At 50.5% G+C, this 23,756-nt stretch overlaps 1 protein-coding gene across 1 annotated transcript in view; it reads right to left on the bottom strand.

The window, feature by feature from the left end:
- Nucleotides 1–14,598: 14,598 nt before the first annotated feature.
- Nucleotides 14,599–23,756, bottom strand: part of LOC134927077 (kinesin-like protein KIFC3) — a 280,022-nt gene continuing 270,864 nt past the window's right edge. The window contains exons 18-19 of the mRNA XM_063921075.1: nucleotides 22,358–22,587; nucleotides 14,599–15,467 (exon numbers count right to left, since the gene is read on the bottom strand). Coding sequence (XP_063777145.1) covers nucleotides 15,345–15,467; nucleotides 22,358–22,587 — 353 coding nt within the window. The 3' untranslated portion in view covers nucleotides 14,599–15,344. The remainder of the gene's footprint in view (nucleotides 15,468–22,357; nucleotides 22,588–23,756) is intronic.

Consider the following 23,756-nt stretch of genomic DNA (forward strand, 5'->3'; position numbering starts at 1 on the left):
GGTGACAGACAGGAGTTATGTGACATGGAGCCTGCTCCTCCCACTGCAGGGTGACAGACAGGAGTTATGTGACATGGAGCCTGCTCCTCCCACTGCAGGGTGACAGACAGGAGTTATGTGACATGGAGCTTGCTCCTCCCACTGCAGGGTGACAGACAGGAGTTATGTGACATGGAGCCTGCTCCTCCCACTGCAGGGTGACAGACAGGAGTTATGTGACATGGAGCCTGCTCCTCCCACTGCAGGGTGACAGAAAGGAGTTATGTGACATGGTGCCTGCTCCTCCCACTGCAGGGTGACAGACAGGAGTTATGTGACATGGAACCTGCTCCTCCCACTGCAGGGTGACAGATAGGAGTTATGTGACATGGAGCCTGCTCCTCCCACTGCAGGGTGACAGAGAGGAGTTATGTGACATGGAGCCTGCTCCTCCCACTGCAGGGTGACAGACAGGAGTTATGTGACATGGAGCCTGCTCCTCCCACTGCAGGGTGATAGACAGGAGTTATGTGACATGGAACCTGCTCCTCCCACTGCAGGGTGACAGACAGGAGTTATGTGACATGGAGCCTGCTCCTCCCACTGCAGGGTGACAGAAAGGAGTTATGTGACATGGAACCTGCTCCTCCCACTGCAGGGTGACAGACAGGAGTTATGTGACATGGAGCCTGCTCCTCCCACTGCAGGGTGACCGAAAGGAGTTATGTGACATGGAACCTGCTCCTCCCACTGCAGGGTGACAGATAGGAGTTTTGTGACATGGAGCCTGCTCCTCCCACTGCAGGGTGACAGATAGGAGTTATGTGACATGGAGCCTGCTCCTCCTACTGCAGGGTGACAGAAAGGAGTTATGTGACATGGAACCTGCTCCTCCCACTGCAGGGTGACAGATAGGAGTTATGAGACATGGAGCCTGCTCCTCCCACTGCAGGGTGACAGAAAGGAGTTATGAGACATGGAGCCTGCTCCTCCCACTGCAGGGTGACAGAAAGGAGTTATGTGACATGGAACCTGCTCCTCCCACTGCAGGGTGACAGAAAGGAGTTATGAGACATGGTATTTGTTCCAGTGCAGGGTGACAGGCTGGAAAGTTCTATGAGGCATGGAGTTCATCACAGACAGCAGCTGTGAGTCATGGTGTCTGCCCTCCCACTGCAGGGTGATACGGGGGCGTTGCTATGAGATATTACATTGTTCCTCACGGTGATACAGACTGGTAGGTGCTATGAGACATGGAGTCTCCTCCTCCCACTGCAGGGTGGCAGACAAATGGGAGCTGTGACGAGTTGAGGCTGCCCCTCCCACTACAGGGTGACAGTCAAGGTGCTGAGACATGCAGTCCACTCCTCCCACTGCAGGGAGAGAGAATGGAGGGAGCTATGACGCATGGAACTTGTCCCTCCCACTGCAGGGTCACACATGCAGCAGCTATGAGTCATGGAGTCTGCCCCTCCCACTGCAGGGTGATACACGGGCTGCTATGAGGTGTGGCATTGTTCCCCTCACGGCATGGTGACACAGACTGGTAGGTGCTATAAGACATGGAGTCTGCCCCTCCCACTGCAGGGTGATACAGGGGGGTGTTAGCATGCACAGCGTTTGTCCCTCCCACCACAAGGTGACAGATACCGGACTCTAGTACATACATTAGATTGCAGCCATTGTCCATTAGACACTGTGACCGGGAGTGTGATAATTATGTACAGGTCTCGTCTTCCAGGAATCACAGTCACAGTACAACCCCCGGTGTGGAGATGACGCTGCTACCGGAGAGGTTGTGTTACATCATAATATTATAGATATGTAATGGTGGATGTGCTGTTACTGTGTGACTTGTTACTGTGCACATTCCTTCTCTGAGCCCTGGAATAGACACGTGTTGTCACCAGTCACCAATAAACTCTACTTACCGAGAGTTCTGTTCATTATGTATTACTCACATAAGTCACTGCATCAATTCCATCCAGTGCTGCGTACAGCGCCTCAGATAATGCAGGTGATATATAGTGTGTACAGCGCATCAGATAATGCAGGTGATATATAGTGTGTACAGCGCATCAGATAATGCAGGTGATATATAGTGTGTACAGCGCATCAGATAATGCAGGTGATATATAGTGTGTACAGCGCATCAGATAATGCAGGTGATATATAGTGTGTACAGCGCATCAGATAATGCAGGTGATATATAGTGTGTACAGTGCATCAGATAATGCAGGTGATATATAGTGTGTACAGCGCCTCAGATAATGCAGGTGATATATAGTGTGTACAGCGCATCAGATAATGCAGGTGATATATAGTGTGTACAGCACATCAGATAATGCAGGTGATATATAGTGTGTACAGCACATCAGATAATGCAGGTGATATATAGTGTGTACAGTGCATCAGATAATGCAGGTGATATATAGTGTGTACATAGCATCAGATAATGCAGGTGATATATAGTGTGTACAGCGCATCAGATAATGCAGGTGATATATAGTGTGTACAGCGCATCAGATAATGCAGGTGATATATAGTGTGTACAGCACATCAGATAATGCAGGTGATATATAGTGTGTACAGTGCATCAGATAATGCAGGTGATGTATAGTGTGTACAGCCCATCAGATAATGCAGGTGATATATAGTGTGTACAGTGCATCAGATAATGCAGGTGATATATAGTGTGTACAGCGCATCAGATAATGCAGGTGATATATAGTGTGTACAGCACATCAGATAATGCAGGTGATATATAGTGTGTACAGCACATCAGATAATGCAGGTGATATATAGTGTGTACAGCGCCTCAGATAATGCAGGTGATATATAGTGTGTACAGCGCATCAGATAATGCAGGTGATATATAGTGTGTACAGCGCATCAGATAATACAGGTGATATATAGTGTGTACAGCACATCAGATAATGCAGGTGATATATAGTGTGTACAGTGCATCAGATAATGCAGGTGATGTATAGTGTGTACAGCACATCAGATAATACAGGTGATGTATAGTGTGTACAGCACATCAGATAATACAGGTGATGTATAGTGTGTACAGCGCCTCAGATAATGCAGGTGATGTATAGTGTGTACAGCACATCAGATAATGCAGGTGATATATAGTGTGTACAGCGCATCAGATAATGCAGGTGATATATAGTGTGTACAGCACATCAGATAATGCAGGTGATATATAATGTGTACATAGCATCAGATAATGCAGGTGATATATAATGTGTACATAGCATCAGATAATGCAGGTGATATATAGTGTGTACATAGCATCAGATAATACAGGTGATATATAATGTGTACAGAGCATCAGATAATGCAGGTGATATATAGTGTGTACATAGCATCAGAGAATGCAGGTGATATATAGTGTGTACATAGCATCAGATAATGCAGGTGATATATAGTGTGTACATAGCATCAGATAATGCAGGTGATATATAGTGTGTACAGCACATCAGATAATGCAGGTGATATATAGTGTGTACAGCACATCAGATAATACAGGTGATATATAGTGTGTACAGCGCATCAGATAATGCAGGTGATATATAGTGTGTACAGCGCATCAGATAATGCAGGTGATATATAGTGTGTACAGCACATCAGATAATACAGGTGATATATAGTGTGTACAGCGCATCAGATAATGCAGGTGATATATAGTGTGTACAGCTACTCAGATAATGCAGGTGATATATAGTGTGTACAGCACATCAGATAATACAGGTGATATATAATGTGTACAGCGCATCAGATAATGCAGGTGATATATAGTGTGTACAGCGTATCAGATAATACAGGTGATATATAGTGTGTACAGCGCATCAGATAATGCAGGTGATATATAGTGTGTACAGCACATCAGATAATGCAGGTGATATATAGTGTGTACAGCGTATCAGATAATGCAGGTGATATATAGTGTGTACAGTGCCTCAGATAATGCAGGTGATATATAGTGTGTACAGTGCATCAGATAATGCAGGTGATATATAGTGTGTACAGCACATCAGATAATGCAGGTGATATATAGTGTGTACAGCGTATCAGATAATGCAGGTGATATATAGTGTGTACAGCGCATCAGATAATGCAGGTGATATATAGTGTGTACAGCGCATCAGATAATGCAGGTGATATATAGTGTGTACAGCGCATCAGATAATGCAGGTGATATATAGTGTGTACAGCGCATCAGATAATGCAGGTGATATATAGTGTGTACAGCGTATCAGATAATGCAGGTGATATATAGTGTGTACAGCGCATCAGATAATGCAGGTGATATATAGTGTGTACAGCACATCAGATAATGCAGGTGATATATAGTGTGTACAGCGTATCAGATAATGCAGGTAATATATAGTGTGTACAGTGCCTCAGATAATTCAGGTGATATATAGTGTGTACAGCTACTCAGATAATGCAGGTGATATATAGTGTGTACAGCACATCAGATAATGCAGGTGATATATAGTGTGTACAGCACATCAGATAATGCAGGTGATATATAGTGTGTACAGTGCATCAGATAATGCAGGTGATATATAGTGTGTACATAGCATCAGATAATGCAGGTGATATATAGTGTGTACAGTGCATCAGATAATGCAGGTGATATATAGTGTGTACAGCACATCAGATAATGCAGGTGATATATAGTGTGTACAGTGCATCAGATAATGCAGGTGATATATAGTGTGTACATAGCATCAGATAATGCAGGTGATGTATAGTGTGTACAGCACATCAGATAATGCAGGTGATATATAGTGTGTACAGCACATCAGATAATGCAGGTGATATATAGTGTGTACAGTGCATCAGATAATGCAGGTGATGTATAGTGTGTACAGCACATCAGATAATGCAGGTGATATATAGTGTGTACATAGCATCAGATAATGCAGGTGATATATAGTGTGTACAGCACATCAGATAATGCAGGTGATATATAGTGTGTACAGCACATCAGATAATGCAGGTGATATATAGTGTGTACAGCGCATCAGATAATGCAGGTGATATATAATGTGTACAGCACATCAGATAATGCAGGTTATATATAGTGTGTACAGCGCATCAGATAATACAGGTGATATATAGTGTGTACAGTGCATCAGATAATGCAGGTGATATATAGTGTGTACAGTGCATCAGATAATGCAGGTGATATATAGTGTGTACAGCACATCAGATAATGCAGGTGATATATAGTGTGTACATAGCATCAGATAATGCAGGTGATATATAGTGTGTACAGTGCATCAGATAATGCAGGTGATATATAGTGTGTACAGCACATCAGATAATGCAGGTGATATATAATGTGTACATAGCATCAGATAATGCAGGTGATATATAGTGTGTACAGCGCATCAGATAATGCAGGTGATATATAGTGTGTACAGCGCATCAGATAATGCAGGTGATATATAGTGTGTACAGCGCATCAGATAATGCAGGTGATATATAGTGTGTACAGTGCATCAGATAATGCAGGTGATATATAGTGTGTACAGCTACTCAGATAATGCAGGTGATATATAGTGTGTACAGCACATCAGATAATGCAGGTGATATATAGTGTGTACATAGCATCAGATAATGCAGGTGATATATAGTGTGTACAGCACATCAGATAATGCAGGTGATATATAGTGTGTACAGCACATCAGATAATGCAGGTGATATATAGTGTGTACAGTGCATCAGATAATGCAGGTGATATATAGTGTGTACAGCGCATCAGATAATGCAGGTGATATATAGTGTGTACAGCTACTCAGATAATGCAGGTGATATATAGTGTGTACATAGCATCAGATAATGCAGGTGATATATAGTGTGTACAGCACATCAGATAATGCAGGTGATATATAGTGTGTACATAGCATCAGATAATGCAGGTGATATATAGTGTGTACAGCGCATCAGATAATGCAGGTGATATATAGTGTGTACAGCGCCTCAGATAATGCAGGTGATATATAGTGTGTACAGCGCATCAGATAATGCAGGTGATATATAATGTGTACAGCACATCAGATAATGCAGGTGATATATAGTGTGTACAGCACATCAGATAATGCAGGTGATATATAGTGTGTACAGCGCATCAGATAATGCAGGGGATATATAGTGTGTACAGCACATCAGATAATGCAGGTGATATATAGTGTGTACAGCGCATCAGATAATGCAGGTGATATATAATGTGTACAGCGCCTCAGATAATGCAGGTGATATATAATGTGTACAGCACATCAGATAATACAGGTGATATATAGTGTGTACATAGCATCAGATAATGCAGGTGATATATAGTGTGTACAGCACATCAGATAATGCAGGTGATATATAGTGTGTACAGCACATCAGATAATGCAGGTGATATATAGTGTGTACATAGCATCAGATAATGCAGGTGATATATAGTGTGTACAGCGCCTCAGATAATGCAGGTGATATATAATGTGTACAGCACATCAGATAATGCAGGTGATATATAATGTGTACAGCGCATCAGATAATGCATGTATTAGGAGCTGAGTGCTGGGCACACTGGAGGCAGGCAGCAGATAGTATTGGGAGCTGAGCGCTGGGCACACTGGCGGCAGGCAGCAGATAGTATTGGGAGCTGAGCGCTGGGCACACTGGAGGCAGGCAGCAGATAGTATTGGGAGCTGAGTGCTGGGCACACTGGAGGCAGGCAGCAGATAGTATTGGGAGCTGAGTGCTGGGCACACTGGCGGCAGGCAGCAGATAGTATTGGGAGCTGAGTGCTGGGCACACTGGAGGCAGGCAGCAGATAGTATTGGGAGCTGAGTGCTGGGCACACTGGAGGCAGGCAGCAGATAGTATTGGGAGCTGAGTGCTGGGCACACTGGCGGCAGGCAGCAGATAGTATTGGATAGCTGAGCGCTGGGCACACTGGCGGCAGGCAGCAGATAGTATTGGGAGCTGAGTGCTGGGCACACTGGCGGCAGGCAGCAGATAGTATTGGGAGCTGAGTGCTGGGCACACTGGCGGCAGGCAGCAGATAGTATTGGGAGCTGAGTGCTGGGCACACTGGCGGCAGGCAGCAGATAGTATTGGGAGCTGAGTGCTGTGCACACTGGAGGCAGGCAGCAGATAGTATTGGAAGCTGAGTGCTGTGCACACTGGAGGCAGCAGAATGCAGATGGAACCAGGGTTAAATAAAGCACTCTGAGTACCGATAGGCTCAGTGGAGGAGGTGGTCAATGTTGCTGGACTCTGGTTGGTTGATTAGTCAGTGCAGTCAGCTAATTGCAACCAAGATGGCACCACTAATGCTCAGAACAGGTGGGGAATGAATAGCCTCAGTATAGGATAAAGTCATGCCGGCATCTCACATGCGTACATCAAAGGTGTCCCGGATATTATGGCAAGCCTAGGAATGAGTATGGCGAGAATGCCATCCACCATGTTGGCTGGCGAGTCCCCAGAGATGCGGCCAGCAGGAACACGGGCAGCTGTGATGTGACGGGGCTGGAACCCCGATGTGTGATGCACAGCTCTGCTGCCTATGGCAATCCTATGCGAGCGCAGAAGCTGACTACGGGTGTGCCGTTTCTAGGACTTCCCACTTCTGCCGGGTCACGGACTACCTCCTCCACCCCTTGCTCTGAGACATAGACTACTTACCTGGGCCGGCCAGGTAAGTGGTCTGTCCTGGAGGGGGGGGTCCCATAATGTTCCCTGTGTCGGCTCCCCGTGTCAGCACCTGCGCACGCCTTCCCTGTTCCACAACAGCACTTCCAGTGTCAACACCTGCGTCTTCCATATACCTGTGGCAGAATAGTCCTCACACCCAGCGTTTATAACCCCGGCGCGGCCCACGTACCCATCTACCATGTAATCGGGGGCCAGGCTGACAGAATACAGTACACCTTCTCCACCTCACTCTCTGCATTTAATAATGGTCAGAGACACCGTGTTACATACAGAAATATTCTATGTGCTACACAAGTCAGGGCACAGAGTAATGGATCTGGCGGTAGAGGAACCGTCTATTGGAACAGTCCGGGATACTGTGAGTACACGGGTGATGGTGCGGCTGTCTCTGGACAGAGGAACGGTCTATTGGAACAGTCCGGGATACTGTGAGTACACGGGTGATGGTGCGGCTGTCTCTGGACAGAGGAACAGTCTATTGGAACAGTCCGGGATACTGTGAGTACACGGGTGATGGTGCGGCTGTCTCTGGACAGAGGAACCGTCTATTGGAACAGTCCGGGATACTGTGAGTACACGGGTGATGGTGCGGCTGTCTCTGGACAGAGGAACAGTCTATTGGAACAGTCCGGGATACTGTGAGTACACGGGTGATGGCGCAGCTGTCTCTGGACAGAGGAACAGTCTATTGGAACAGTCTGGGATACTGTGAGTACACGGGTGATGGCGCAGCTGTCTCTGGACAGAGGAACCGTCTATTGGAACAGTCTGGGATACTGTGAGTACACGGGTGATGGCGCAGCTGTCTCTGGACAGAGGAACAGTCTATTGGAACAGTCTGGGATATTGTGAGTACACGGGTGATGGCGCAGCTGTCTCTGGACAGAGGAACCGTCTATTGGAACAGTCTGGGATACTGTGAGTACACGGGTGATGGCGCAGCTGTCTCTGGACAGAGGAACCGTCTATTGGAACAGTCCGGGATACTGTGAGTACACGGGTTATGGCGCGGCTGTCTCTGGACAGAGGAACAGTCTATTGGAACAGTCCGGGATACTGTGAGTACACGGGTGATGGCGCGGCTGTCTCTGGACAGAGGAACAGTCTATTGGAACAGTCCGGGATACTGTGAGTACACGAGTGATGGCGCGGCTGTCTCTGGACAGAGGAACCGTCTATTGGAACAGTCCGGGATACTGTGAGTACTCGGATTACGACGCGGCTGTCTCTGGATAGAGGAACAGTCTATTGGAACAGTCCGGGATACTGTGAGTACACGGGTGATGGCGCGGCTGTCTCTGGATAGAGGAACAGTCTATTGGAACAGTCCGGGATACTGTGAGTACACGGGTGATGGCGCGGCTGTCTCTGGACAGAGGAACAGTCTATTGGAACAGTCCGGGATACTGTGAGTACACGGGTGATGGCGCGGCTGTCTCTGGACAGAAGAACCGTCTATTGGAACAGTCCGGGATACTGTGAGTACACGGGTGATGGCGCGGCTGTCTCTGGACGGAGGAACCATCTATTGGAACAGTCCGGGATACTGTGAGTACACGGGTGATGGTGCGGCTGTCTCTGGACGGAGGAACCGTCTATTGGAACAGTCCGGGATACTGTGACTACACGGGTGATGGCGCGGCTGTCTCTGGACGGAGGAACCGTCTATTGGAACAGTCCGGGATACTGTGAGTACACGGGTGATGGCGCGGCTGTCTCTGGACAGAGGAACCGTCTATTGGAACAGTCCGGGATACTGTGAGTACTCGGATTACGACGCGGCTGTCTCTGGATAGAGGAACAGTCTATTGGAACAGTCCGGGATACTGTGAGTACACGGGTGATGGCGCGGCTGTCTCTGGACAGAGGAACCGTCTATTGGAACAGTCCGGGATACTGTGAGTACACGGGTGATGGCGCGGCTGTCTCTGGACAGAGGAACCGTCTATTGGAACAGTCTGGGATACTGTGAGTACACGGGTGATGGCGCGGCTGTCTCTGGACAGAGGAACCGTCTATTGGAACAGTCCGGGATACTGTGAGTACACGGGTGATGGCGCGGCTGTCTCTGGACAGAGGAACCGTCTATTGGAACAGTCCGGGATACTGTGAGTACACGGGTGACATCGCGGCTGTCTCTGGACAGAGGAACCGTCTATTGAAACAGTCCGGGATACTGTGAGTACACGGGTGATGGTGCGACTGTCTCTGGACAGAGGAACAGTCCGGGATACTGTGAGTACACGGGTGATGGCGCGGCTGTCTCTGGATAGAGGAACAGTCTATTGGAACAGTCCGGGATACTGTGAGTACACGGTTGACAGCGCGGCTGTCTCTGGACAGAGGAACCGTCTATTGGTACAGTCAGGGATACTGTGAGTACACGGGTGACGGTGCGGCTGTCTCTGGACGGAGGAACCGTCTATTGGAACAGTCTGGGATACTGTGAGTACACGGGTGACGCCTATGCAGCTGTCTCTGGACAGAGGAACCGTCTATTGGAACAGTCCGGGATACTGTGAGTACACGGGTGATGGCGCGGCTGTCTCTGTACAGAGGAACCGTCTATTGGAACAGTCCGGGATACTGTGAGTACACGGGTGATGGCGCGGCTGTCTCTGGATAGAGGAACAGTCTATTGGAACAGTCCGGGATACTGTGAGTACACGGGTGATGGCGCGGCTGTCTCTGGACAGAGGAACCGTCTATTGGAACAGTCCGGGATACTGTGAGTACACGGGTGATGGCGCGGCTGTCTCTGGATAGAGGAACAGTCTATTGGAACAGTCCGGGATACTGTGAGTACACGGGTGACGGTACGGCTGTCTCTGGACAGGAACCGTCTATTGGAACAGTCCGGGATACTGTGAGTACACGGGTGACGGTGCGGCTGTCTCTTGACGGAGGAACCGTCTATTGGAACAGTCTGGGATACTGTGAGTACACGGGTGATGGCGCGGCTGTCTCTGGACGGAGGAACCGTCTATTGGAACAGCCTGGGATACTGTGAGTACACGGTTGACAGCGCGGCTGTCTCTGGACAGAGGAACCGTCTATTGGAACAGTCTGGCATACTGTGAGTACACGGGTGATGGCGCGGCTGTCTCTGTACAGAGGAACCGTCTTTTGGAACAGTCCGGGATACTGTGAGTACACGGGTGATGGCGCGGCTGTCTCTGGATAGAGGAACAGTCTATTGGAACAGTCCGGGATACTGTGAGTACACGGGTGACGGTACGGCTGTCTCTGGACAGGAACCGTCTATTGGAACAGTCCGGGATACTGTGAGTACACGGGTGACGGTGCGGCTGTCTCTGGACGGAGGAACCGTCTATTGGAACAGTCTGGGATACTGTGAGTACACGGTTGATGCCTATGCGGCTGTCTCTGGACGGAGGAACCGTCTATTGGAACAGTCTGGGATACTGTGAGTACACGGTTGATGCCTATGCGGCTGTCTCTGGACGGAGGAACCGTCTATTGGAACAGTCTGGGATACTGTGAGTACACGGTTGATGCCTATGCGGCTGTCTCTGGACGGAGGAACCGTCTATTGGAACAGTCTGGGATACTGTGAGTACACGGTTGACAGCGCGGCTGTCTCTGGACAGAGGAACAGTCTATTGGAACAGTCCGGGATACTGTGAGTACACGAGTGATGCCTATGCAGCTGTCTCTGGACGGAGGAACCGTCTATTGGAACAGTCTGGGATACTGTGAGTACACGAGTGATGCCTATGCAGCTGTCTCTTGACGGAGGAACCGTCTATTGGAACAGTCTGGGATACTGTGAGTACACGAGTGATGGCGCGGCTGTCTCTGGACGGAGGAACCGTCTATTGGAACAGTCCGGGATACTGTGAGTACACGAGTGATGGCGCGGCTGTCTCTGGACAGGAACCGTCTATTGGAACAGTCCGGGATACTGTGAGTACACGAGTGATGGCGCGGCTGTCTCTGGACGGAGGAACCGTCTATTGGAACAGTCTGGGATACTGTGAGTACACGGGTGATGGCGCGGCTGTCTCTGGACGGAGGCACCGTCTATTGGAACAGTCTGGGATACTGTGAGTACACGGGTGATGGCGCGGCTGTCTCTGGACAGAGGAACAGTCTATTGGAACAGTCCGGGATACTGTGAGTACACGGGTGACATCGCGGCTGTCTCTGGACAGAGGAACCGTCTATTGGAACAGTCCGGGATACTGTGAGTACATGGGTGACGCCTATGCGGCTGTCTCTGGACAGAGGAACCGTCTATTGGAACAGTCCGGGATACTGTGAGTACACGGGTGATGGCGCGGCTGTCTCTGGACAGAGGAACCGTCTATTGGAACAGTCTGGCATACTGTGAGTACACGGGTGATGGCGCGGCTGTCTCTGGACAGAGGAACCGTCTATTGGAACAGTCTGGCATACTGTGAGTACACGGGTGATGGCGCGGCTGTCTCTGGACAGAGGAACCGTCTATTGGAACAGTCTGGGATACTGTGAGTACACGGGTGATGGCGCGGCTGTCTCTGGACGGAGGAACCGTCTATTGGAACAGTCTGGGATACTGTGAGTACACGGGTGACGCCTATGCGGCTGTCTCTGGACGGAGGCACCGTCTATTGGAACAGTCTGGCATACTGTGAGTACACGGGTGACAGCGCGGCTGTCTCTGGACAGAGGAACAGTCTATTGGAACAGTCCGGGATACTGTGAGTACACGGGTGACATCGCGGCTGTCTCTGGACAGAGGAACCGTCTATTGGAACAGTCCGGGATACTGTGAGTACACGGGTGATGGTACGGCTGTCTCTGGACAGAGGAACCGTCTATTGGAACAGTCCGGGATACTGTGAGTACACGGTTGACAGCGCGGCTGTCTCTGGACGGAGGAACCGTCTATTGGAACAGTCCGGGATACTGTGAGTACACGGGTGATGGCGCGGCTGTCTTTGGACGGAGGAACCGTCTATTGGAACAGTCTGGGATACTGTGAGTACACGGTTGACAGCGCGGCTGTCTCTGGACAGAGGAACCGTCTATTGGAACGGTCGGGATACTGTGAGTACACGGGTGACGGTACGGCTGTCTCTGGACAGAGGAACCGTCTATTGGAACAGTCCGGGATACTGTGAGTACACGGGTGACGCCTATGCGGCTGTCTCTGGATAGAGGAACCCTCTATTGGAACAGTCTGGGATACTGTGAGTACACGGGTGACATTGCGGCTGTCTCTGGACAGAGGAACCGTCTATTGGAACAGTCCGGGATACTGTGAGTACACGGGTGATGGCGCGGCTGTCTCTGGACAGAGGAACCGTCTATTGGAACAGTCTGGGATACTGTGAGTACACGGGTGATGGCGCGGCTGTCTCTGGACGGAGGAACCGTCTATTGGAACAGTCTGGGATACTGTGAGTACACGGGTGACATTGCGGCTGTCTCTGGACAGAGGAACAGTCTATTGGAACAGTCTGGGATACTGTGAGTACACGGGTGATGGTGCGGCTGTCTCTGGACGGAGGAACCGTCTATTGGAACAGTCTGGGATACTGTGAGTACACGGGTGATGGTGCGGCTGTCTCTGGACAGAGGAACCGTCTATTGGAACAGTCCGGGATACTGTGAGTACACGGGTGATGGCGCGGCTGTCTCTGGACAGAGGAACCGTCTATTGGAACGGTCGGGATACTGTGAGTACACGGGTGATGGCGCGGCTGTCTCTGGATAGAGGAACCGTCTATTGGAACGGTCGGGATACTGTGAGTACACGGGTGATGGCGCGGCTGTCTCTGGACGGAGGAACAGTCTATTGGAACAGTCCGGGATACTGTGAGTACACGGGTGATGGCGCGGCTGTCTCTGGACGGAGGAACCCTCTATTGCACAGGTTCTCAAACTCGGTCCTCAGGACCCCACACAGTGCATGTTTTGCAGGTCTCCTCACAAAATCACAAGTGAAATAATTAGCTCCACCTGTGGACCTTTTAAAAAGTGTCAGTGAGTAATTAATGCACCTGTGCACCTACTGGGTTACCTGCAAAACATGCACTGTGTGGGGTCCTGAGGACCGAGTTTGAGAACCCCTGCTCTATTGGAACAGTCTGGGATACTGTGAGTACTCGGGTGATGGCGCGGCTGTCTCTGGACGGAGGAACCGTCTATTGGAACAGTCTGGGATACTGTGAGTACACGGGTGACATTGCGGCTGTCTCTGGACAGAGGAACAGTCTATTGGAACAGTCCGGGATACTGTGAGTACACGGGTGATGGTGCGGCTGTCTCTGTACAGAGGAACCGTCTATTGGAACAGTCTGGGATACTGTGAGTACACGGGTGATGGCGCGGCTGTCTCTGGACAGAGGAACCGTCTATTGGAACGGTCGGGATACTGTGAGTACACGGGTGATGGCGCGGCTGTCTCTGGACAGAGGAACAGTCTATTGGAACAGTCCGGGATACTGTGAGTACACGGGTGATGGCGCGGCTGTCTCTGGACGGAGGAACCCTCTATTGGAACAGTCTGGGATACTGTGAGTACACGGGTGATGGCGCGGCTGTCTCTGGACGGAGGAACCGTCTATTGGAACAGTCCGGGATACTGTGAGTACACGGGTGATGGCGCGGCTGTCTCTGGACAGAGGAACCGTCTATTGGAACAGTCCGGGATACTGTGAGTACACGGGTGATGGCGCGGCTGTCTCTGGACAGAGGAACCGTCTATTGGAACAGTCCGGGATACTGTGAGTACACGGGTGATGGCGCGGCTGTCTCTGGACAGAGGAACCGTCTATTGGAACAGTCCGGGATACTGTGAGTACACGGGTGATGGCGCGGCTGTCTCTGGACAGAGGAACCGTCTATTGGAACAGTCCGGGATACTGTGAGTACACGGGTGATGGCGCGGCTGTCTCTGGACGGAGGAACCGTCTATTGGAACAGTCTGGGATACTGTGAGTACACGGGTGATGGCGCGGCTGTCTCTGGACAGAGTGATCTAAGTATGATTTGTCCTGGAATAGGTGACTGTCCAGGTAGCATGAGGGTGGAGTGTTACTTGCACTTAGCACCAGGAGGTTACTTTAGCACCGTGCACAGCATTCTGTAGGTAGATGCATTTACAACACTATTAAATTAACAGCCCCAACCTGAAAAAGAAATAATTCTTCTCACCCTCCCTGTGAGATACCCGTCACATATACATTGCCAAAATATTGACATCTCCGCGATTAGTGACTGGAGACGGCCATGATTACCAGTGGGCGGAGCTGTGCTGTGTATATATAGATAGGAAGCTGGTGAGCGGGGCCCTCAGACCCCTGTCTCACCTTATTGCTGCTTTGTTCCTCATAGTAAACCAAGACTGAGTATGCCGGCGCTGCACAGACCAATGCTAGTAATTGGGCTGGCCGCTGATGTCAGTGTGCACCATCTGCCTGTCCTTACTCTGACATCTTTCCCTATACGCTGTAGGTCCCTCGGCACTGACGGGGTGTATACTGCCAGCTTGTATCTCACGGCCCTGCTGATGTGTGCTAGCATCGTTCCAATCACCACAGAGTATCATAGGGTTCATCTTCCTAAGACGTCCTCTCCCATTCGTCCACCGACCCGGGCGCAGATGGCGGCGGCATACCCGGGATTGGTCACATCTCTGGTTTAGCTGGATCAATCCTGCGGGAAGCTGGACCCAGCTCTACTTTACAGACCCGCTGAGCAAAGTTCAGAGAGCAGACTGTTTCCCCGACATTACTTTCCAGCGGTGAAACCTGCAGCAGAAAAGAAGACACAGCGTCTGAGCCTGATCTCCTTCTCCAGCGTCAGTGATGGAGTCACTAGTAGTGTGTAACTGTGCACTATCCCAGCCTCACACACACTGTCTGAGCCTCATCTCCTTCTATGGAGTCACTAGTGTGTGTAACTGTATACTATCCCAGCCTCACACACAGGGTCTGAGCCTCATCTCCTTCTATGGAGTTACTAGCGTGTGTAACTGTGCACTATCCCAGCCTCACACACAGCGTCTGAGCCTCATCTTCTACAGCGTCAGTGATGGAGTCACTAGTAGTGTGTAACTGTGCACTATCCCAGCCTCACACACAGCGTCTGAGCCTCATTTCCTTCTATGGAGTCACTAGTGTGTAACTGTGCACTATCCCAGCCTCACACACAGCGTCTGAGCCTCATCTCCTTCTGCAGCGTCAGTGATGGAGTCACTAGTAGTGTGTAACTGTGCACTATCCCAGCCTCACACACAGCGTCTGAGCCTCATTTCCTTCTATGGAGTCACTAGTGTGTAACTGCACTATTCCAGCCTCACACACAGCGTCTGAGCCTCATCTCCTTCTACAGCGTCAGTGATGGAGTCACTAGTAGTGTGTAACTGTGCACTATCCCAGCCTCTCACACAGCGTCTGAGCCTCATTTCCTTCTATGGAGTCACTAGTGTGTAACTGTGCACTATCCCAGCCTCACACACAGCGTCTGAGCCTCATCTCCTTCTACAGCGTCAGTGATGGAGTCACTAGTAGTGTGTAACTGTGCACTATCCCAGCCTCACACACACAGCGTCTGAGCCTCATCTCCTTCTATGGAGTCACTAGTGTGTGTAACTGTGTACTTTCCCGGCCTCACACACAGTGATGAGGCTCATCTCCTTCTATGGAGTCACTAGTGTGTGTAACTGTGTACTATCCCGGCCTCACACACAGCGTCTGAGCCTCATCTCCTTCTATGGAGTCACTAGTGTGTGTAACTGTGCACTATCCCAGCCTCACACACAGCGTCTGAGCCTCATCTCCTTCTATGGAGTCACTAGTGTGTGTAACTGTGCACTATCCCAGCCTCGCACACAGCGTCTGAGCCTCATCTCCTTCTATGGAGTCACTAGTGTGTGTAACTGTGCACTATCCCAGCCTCACACACAGCGTCTGAGCCTCATTTCCTTCTATGGAGTCACTAGTGTGTGTAACTGTGCACTATCCCAGCCTCGCACACAGCGTCTGAGCCTCATCTCCTTCTATGGAGTCACTAGTGTGTGTAACTGTGCACTATCCCAGCCTCACACACAGCGTCTGAGCCTCATTTCCTTCTATGGAGTCACTAGTGTGTGTAACTGTGTACTATCCCCGCCTCACACACAGTGATGAGGCTCATCTCCTTCTATGGAGTCACTAGTGTGTGTAACTGTGTACTATCCCGGCCTCACACACAGCGTCTGAGCCTCATCTCCTTCTATGGAGTCACTAGTGTGTGTAACTGTGCACTATCCCAGCCTCACACACAGCGTCTGAGCCTCATCTCCTTCTATGGAGTTACTAGCGTGTGTAACTGGTGCACTATCCCAGCCTCACACACAGCGTCTGAGCCTCATCTCCTTCTACAGCATCAGTGATGGAGTCACTAGTAGTGTGTAACTGTGCACTATCCCAGCCTCACACACAGCGTCTGAGCCTCATTTCCTTCTATGGAGTCACTAGTGTGTGTAACTGTGTACTATCCCGGCCTCACACACAGTGATGAGGCTCATCTCCTTCTATGGAGTCACTAGTGTGTGTAACTGTGTACTATCCCGGCCTCACACACAGCGTCTGAGCCTCATCTCCTATGGAGTCACTAGTGTGTGTAACTGTGCACTATCCCAGCCTCACACACAGCGTCTGAGCCTCATCTCCTTCTACAGCGTCAGTGATGGAGTCACTAGTAGTGTGTAACTGTGCACTATCCCAGCCTCACACACAGCGTCTGAGCCTCATTTCCTTCTATGGAGTCACTAGTGTGTGTAACTGTGTACTATCCCGGCCTCACACACAGTGATGAGGCTCATCTCCTTCTATGGAGTCACTAGTGTGTGTAACTGTGTACTATCCCGGCCTCACACACAGCGTCTGAGCCTCATCTCCTTCTATGGAGTCACTAGTGTGTAACTGCACTATCCTAGCCTCACACATAGCGTCTGGGCCTCATCTCCTTCTATGGAGTCATTACTGTGTGTAACTGTGCACTATCCAAGCCTCGCACACACTGTCTGAGCCTCATCTCCTTCTATGGAGTCACTACTGTGTGTAACTGTGCACTATCCTAGCCTCACACATAGCGTCTGGGCCTCATCTCCTTCTATGGAGTCATTACTGTGTGTAACTGTGCACTATCCCAGCCTCGCACACACTGTCTGAGCCTCATCTCCTTCTATGGAGTCACTAGTGTGTGTAACTGTGCACTATCCCAGCCTCGCACACAGCGTCTGAGCCTCATCTCCTTCTATGGAGTCACTACTGTGTGTAACTGTGCACTATCCCAGCCTCACACACAGTGTCTGAGCCTCATCTCCTACAGCGTCAGTGATGGAGTCACCAGTAGTGTGTAACTGTGCACTATCCCAGATTCACACACACACTGTCTGAGCCTCATCTCCTTCTATGGAGTCACTCACTAGTGTGTGTAACTGTGTACTATCCCAGCCTCACACACAGTGTCTGAGCCTCATCCCCTTCTATGGAGTCACTAGTGTGTGTAACTGTGCACTATCCCAGCCTCACACACAGCGTTTGAGCCTCAGCCCCTTCTACAGCATCAGTGATGGAGTCACTAGTAGTGTGTAACTGTGCACTATCCCGGCCTCACACACAGCGTCTGAGCCTCATCCCCTTCTACAGCGTCAGTGATGGAGTCACTAGTAGTGTGTAACTGTGCACTATCCTGGCCACACACACACACACACACACACACACACACAGCGTCTGAGCCTCATCCCCTTCTACAGCATCAGTGGAGTCACTAGTAGTGTGTAACTGTGCACTATCCCAGCCTCACACACAGCGTCTGGGCCTCATCCCCTTCTACAGCGTCAGTGATGGAGTCACTAGTAGTGTGTTTAACTGTGCACTATCCCAGCCTCACACACAGCGTCTGGGCCTAATCCCTTTCTACAGCGTCCGTGATGGAGTTACTAGTAGTGTGTGTAACTGTGCACTATCCCGGCCTCACACACAGCATCTGAGCCTCATCCCCTTCTACAGCATCAGTGGAGTCACTAGTAGTGTGTAACTGTGCACTATCCCGGCCTCACACACAGCGTCTGGGCCTCATCCCCTTCTACAGTGTCAATGATGTAGTCACTAGTAGTGTGTGTAACTGTGCACTATCCCAGCCTCACACACAGCATCTGGGCCTCATCCCTTTCTACAGCGTCCGTGATGGAGTTACTAGTAGTGTGTGTAACTGCACTATCCCGGCCTCACACACAGCGTCTGGGCCTCATCCCCTTCTACAGCGTCAGTGATGGAGTCACTAGTAGTGTGTGTAACTGTGCACTATCCCAGCCTCACACACAGCGTCTGGGCCTCATCCCCTTCTACAGCGTCAGTGATGGAGTCACTAGTAGTGTGTAACTGTGCATTATCCTGGCCTCACACACAGCGTCTGAGCCTCATCCCCTTCTACAGCGTCAATGATGTAGTCACTAGTAGTGTGTAACTGCACTATCCCAGCCTCATACACAGCGTCTGGGCCTCATCCCCTTCTACAGCGTCAGTGATGGAGTCACTAGTAGTGTGTAACTGCACTATCCCGACCTCACACACAGCGTCTGGGCCTCATCCCCTTCTACAGCGTCAGTGATGGAGTCACTAGTAGTGTGTAACTGTGCACTATCCTGGCCTCACACACACACACAGCGTCTTAGCCTCATAACCTACAGCGTCAGTGATGGAGTCACTAGTAGTGTGTGTAACTGTGCACTATCCCGACCTCACACACAGCGTCTGGGCCTCATCCCCTTCTGCAGCGTCAGTGATGGAGTCACTAGTAGTGTGTGTAACTGTGCACTATCCTGGCCTCACACACACACACAGCGTCTTAGCCTCATAACCTACAGCGTCAGTGATGGAGTCACTAGTAGTGTGTGTAACTGTGCACTATCCTGGCCTCACACACAGCGTCTGGGCCTCATCCCCTTCTACAGCGTCAGTGATGGAGTCACTAGTAGTGTGTGTAACTGTGCACTATCCCAGCCTCACACACAGCGTCTGGGCCTCATCCCTTTCTACAGCGTCAGTGATGGAGTCACTAGTAGTGTGTAACTGTGCATTATCCTGGCCTCACACACAGCGTCTGAGCCTCATCCCCTTCTACAGCGTCAATGATGTAGTCACTAGTAGTGTGTAACTGCACTATCCCAGCCTCATACACAGCGTCTGGGCCTCATCCCCTTCTACAGCGTCAGTGATGGAGTCACTAGTAGTGTGTAACTGCACTATCCCGACCTCACACACAGCGTCTGGGCCTCATCCCCTTCTACAGCGTCAGTGATGGAGTCACTAGTAGTGTGTAACTGTGCACTATCCTGGCCTCACACACACACACAGCGTCTTAGCCTCATAACCTACAGCGTCAGTGATGGAGTCACTAGTAGTGTGTGTAACTGTGCACTATCCCGACCTCACACACAGCGTCTGGGCCTCATCCCCTTCTGCAGCGTCAGTGATGGAGTCACTAGTAGTGTGTGTAACTGTGCACTATCCTGGCCTCACACACACACAGCGTCTTAGCCTCATAACCTACAGCGTCAGTGATGGAGTCACTAGTAGTGTGTGTAACTGTGCACTATCCTGGCCTCACACACAGCGTCTGGGCCTCATCTCCTTCTACAGCATCAGTGATGGAGTCACTAGTAGTGTGTGTAACTGTGCACTATCCCAGCCTCACAAACAGCGTCTGGGCCTCATCCCCTTCTACAGCGTCCGTGATGGAGTCACTAGTAGTGTGTAACTGTGCACTATCCCGGCCTCACACACAGCGTCTGGGCCTCATCCCCTTCTGCAGCGTCAGTGATGGAGTCACTAGTAGTGTGTAACTGTGCACTATCCCAGCCTCACACACAGCGTCTGGGCCTCATCCCCTTCTACAGCGTCAGTGATGGAGTCACTAGTAGTGTGTGTAACTGTGCACTATCCCAGCCTCACACACAGCGTCTGAGCCTCATCCCCTTCTACAGCGTCAGTGATGGAGTCACTAGTAGTGTATAACTGTGCACTATCCCAGCCTCACACACAGGAAATTAGTGTCCCCCTCCCCCAGCTTTATGTCACATATATTACACTTTAAGGCATAATGTATTTCCTATATTTCCTAGAATCACTATGCACTGTGTCAGTCATTATCCCCAGCTGTATGGCCATTATTCCCAGCATGCAGTGTAGCAGCCATCATTCCCGGCATGCAGTGTAGCAGCCATCATTTCCGGCATGCAGTGTAGCAGCTATCATTCCCGGCATGCAGTGTAGCAGCCATCATTCCCGGCATGCAGTGTAGCAGCCATCATTCCCGGCATGCACTGTAGCAGTCATCATTCCCAGCATGCAGTGTAGCAGTCATCATTCCCGGCATGCAGTGTAGCAGTCATCATTCCCGGCATGCACTGGAGCAGTCATCATTCCCGGCATGCAGTGTAGCAGTCATCATTCCCGGCATGCAGTGTAGCAGTCATCATTCCCGGCATGCACTGGAGCAGTCATCATTCCCGGCATGCAGTGTAGCAGTCATCATTCCCGGCATGCACTGTAGCAGCCATCATTCCCGGCATGCACTGTAGCAGTCATCATTCCCGGCATGCAGTGTAGCAGTCATCATTCCCGGCATGCACTGTAGCAGTCATTATTCCCGGCATGCACTGGAGCAGTCATTATTCCCGGCATGCAGTGTAGCAGTCATTATCCCCAGCTGTATGGCCATTATTCCCTGCATGCACTGTAGCAGCCATCATTCCCGGCATGCAGTGTAGCAGTCATCATTCCCGGCATGCAGTGTAGCAGTCATCATTCCCAGCATGCACTGTAGCAGTCATTATCCCCAGCTGTATGGCCATTATTCCCAGCATGCAATGTAGCAGCCATCATTCCCGGCATGCAGTGTAGCAGCCATCATTCCCGGCATGCAGTGTAGCAGCCATCATTCCCGGCATGCACTGGAGCTGTCATTATTCCCGGCATGCAATGTAGCAGCCATCATTCCCGGCATGCAGTGTAGCAGTCCTCATTCCCGGCATGCAGTGTAGCAGTCATCATTCCCGGCATGCACTGTAGCAGTCATTATCCCCAGCTGTATGGCCATTATTCCCAGCATGCGGTGTAGCAGTCATTATTCCCGGCATTCAGTGTAGCAGTCATCATTCCCAGCATGCAGTGTAGCAGTCATCATTCCCAGCATGCACTGTAGCAGTCATCATCCCCGGCATGCACTGTAGCAGTCATTATTCCCGGCATGCACTGGAGCAGTCATTATTCCCGGCATGCAGTGTAGCAGTCATCATTCCCGGCATCCACTGGAGCAGTCATTCCCGGCATGCAGTGTAGCAGCCATCATTCCCGGCATGCAGTGTAGCAGCCATCGTTCCCGGCATGCACTGTGGCAGTCATCGTTCCCGGCATGTAGTGTAGCAGTCATCATTCCCGGCATGCAGTGTAGCAGTCATTATTCCCAGCATGCACTGTAGCAGTCATTATTCCCGGCATGCACTGTAGCAGTCATTATTCCCGGCATGCACTGTAGCAGTCATCATTCCCGGCATGCACTGTAGCAGTCATTATTCCCGGCATGCACTGTAGCAGTCATTATTCCGGTCTCATGGTGATAATCTGCATCGTGCCCTGGTGACTCGCACCTGAACCATCATGACCGTTTTGTTGCCCTTGCCCAGAGAGTCCTGCAGCAGGTAGGTGAGTTTGGAGTTTCTGAAGGGTATGTGGCCCTGCTTGGCCCTTAGTGCCTGAATCACTTCTCCCAGAGCCAGCAGAGACTTGTTTATATTCTGTGCTTCCTTCAGCCTCTCCCCCTCCGCCCCGGACTTCCACACTCGCTCCGAGCCGGCCAGATCCACCAAGTTCAGCTTTCCTGAAGAAAGAAGACATAACTGAGTGGAACACAGAGTTCCACATGTCCTACACTAGATACTAGTCGTGGTTCTGATACAGAATGATGGATATTAGGTGAGACACCTCTAGCCGCGGTTCTGACACCGAATGAGGGGTATTAAGTGGGACACCTCTAGCCGTGGTTCTGACACCGAATGAGGGGTATTAAGTGGGACACCTCTAGCCGTGGTTCTGACATTGATTGAGGGGTATTAAGTGGGACACCTCTAGCCGTGGTTCTGACATTGAATGAGGGGTATTAAGTGGGACACCTCTAGCCGTGGTTCTGACACCGATTGAGGGGTATTAAGTGGGACACCTCTAGCCGTGGTTCTGACACCGATTGAGGGGTATTAAGTGGGACACCTCTAGCCGTGGTTCTGACATTGAATGAGGGGTATTAAGTGGGACACCTCTAGCCGTGGTTCTGACACCGAATGAGGGGTATTAAGGGGGACACCTCTAGCCGTGGTTCTGACATTGAATGAGGGGTATTAAGTGGGACACCTCTAGCCGTGGTTCTGACATTGAATGAGGGGTATTAAGTGGGACACCTCTAGCCATGGTTCTGACACCGATTGAGGGGTATTAAGTGGGACACCTCTAGCCGTGGTTCTGACACCGATTGAGGGGTATTAAGTGGGACACCTCTAGCCGTGGTTCTGACACCGATTGAGGGGTATTAAGTGGGACACCTCTAGCCGTGGTTCTGACATTGAATGAGGGGTATTAAGTGGGACACCTCTAGCCATGGTTCTGACACCGAATGAGGGGTATTAAGTGGGACACCTCTAGCCGCGGTTCTGACACCGAATGAGGGGTATTAAGTGGGACACCTCTAGCCGTGGTTCTGACACCGATTGAGGGGTATTAAGTGGGACACCTCTAGCCGTGGTTCTGACATTGAATGAGGGGTATTAAGTGGGACACCTCTAGCCGTGGTTCTGACACCGAATGAGGGGTATTAAGTGGGACACCTCTAGCACCGAATGAGGGGTATTAAGTGGGACACCTCTAGCCGTGGTTCTGACATTGAATGAGGGGTATTAGGTGGGACACCTCTAGTCGCGGTTCTGACACTGAATGAGGGGTATTAGATGGGGCACCTCTAGTCGCGGTTCTGACACTGAATGAGGGGTATTAGATGGG

This window comes from Pseudophryne corroboree, chromosome 5 (assembly GCF_028390025.1).
Source record: "Pseudophryne corroboree isolate aPseCor3 chromosome 5, aPseCor3.hap2, whole genome shotgun sequence".
Classification (NCBI taxonomy): domain Eukaryota; kingdom Metazoa; phylum Chordata; class Amphibia; order Anura; family Myobatrachidae; genus Pseudophryne; species Pseudophryne corroboree.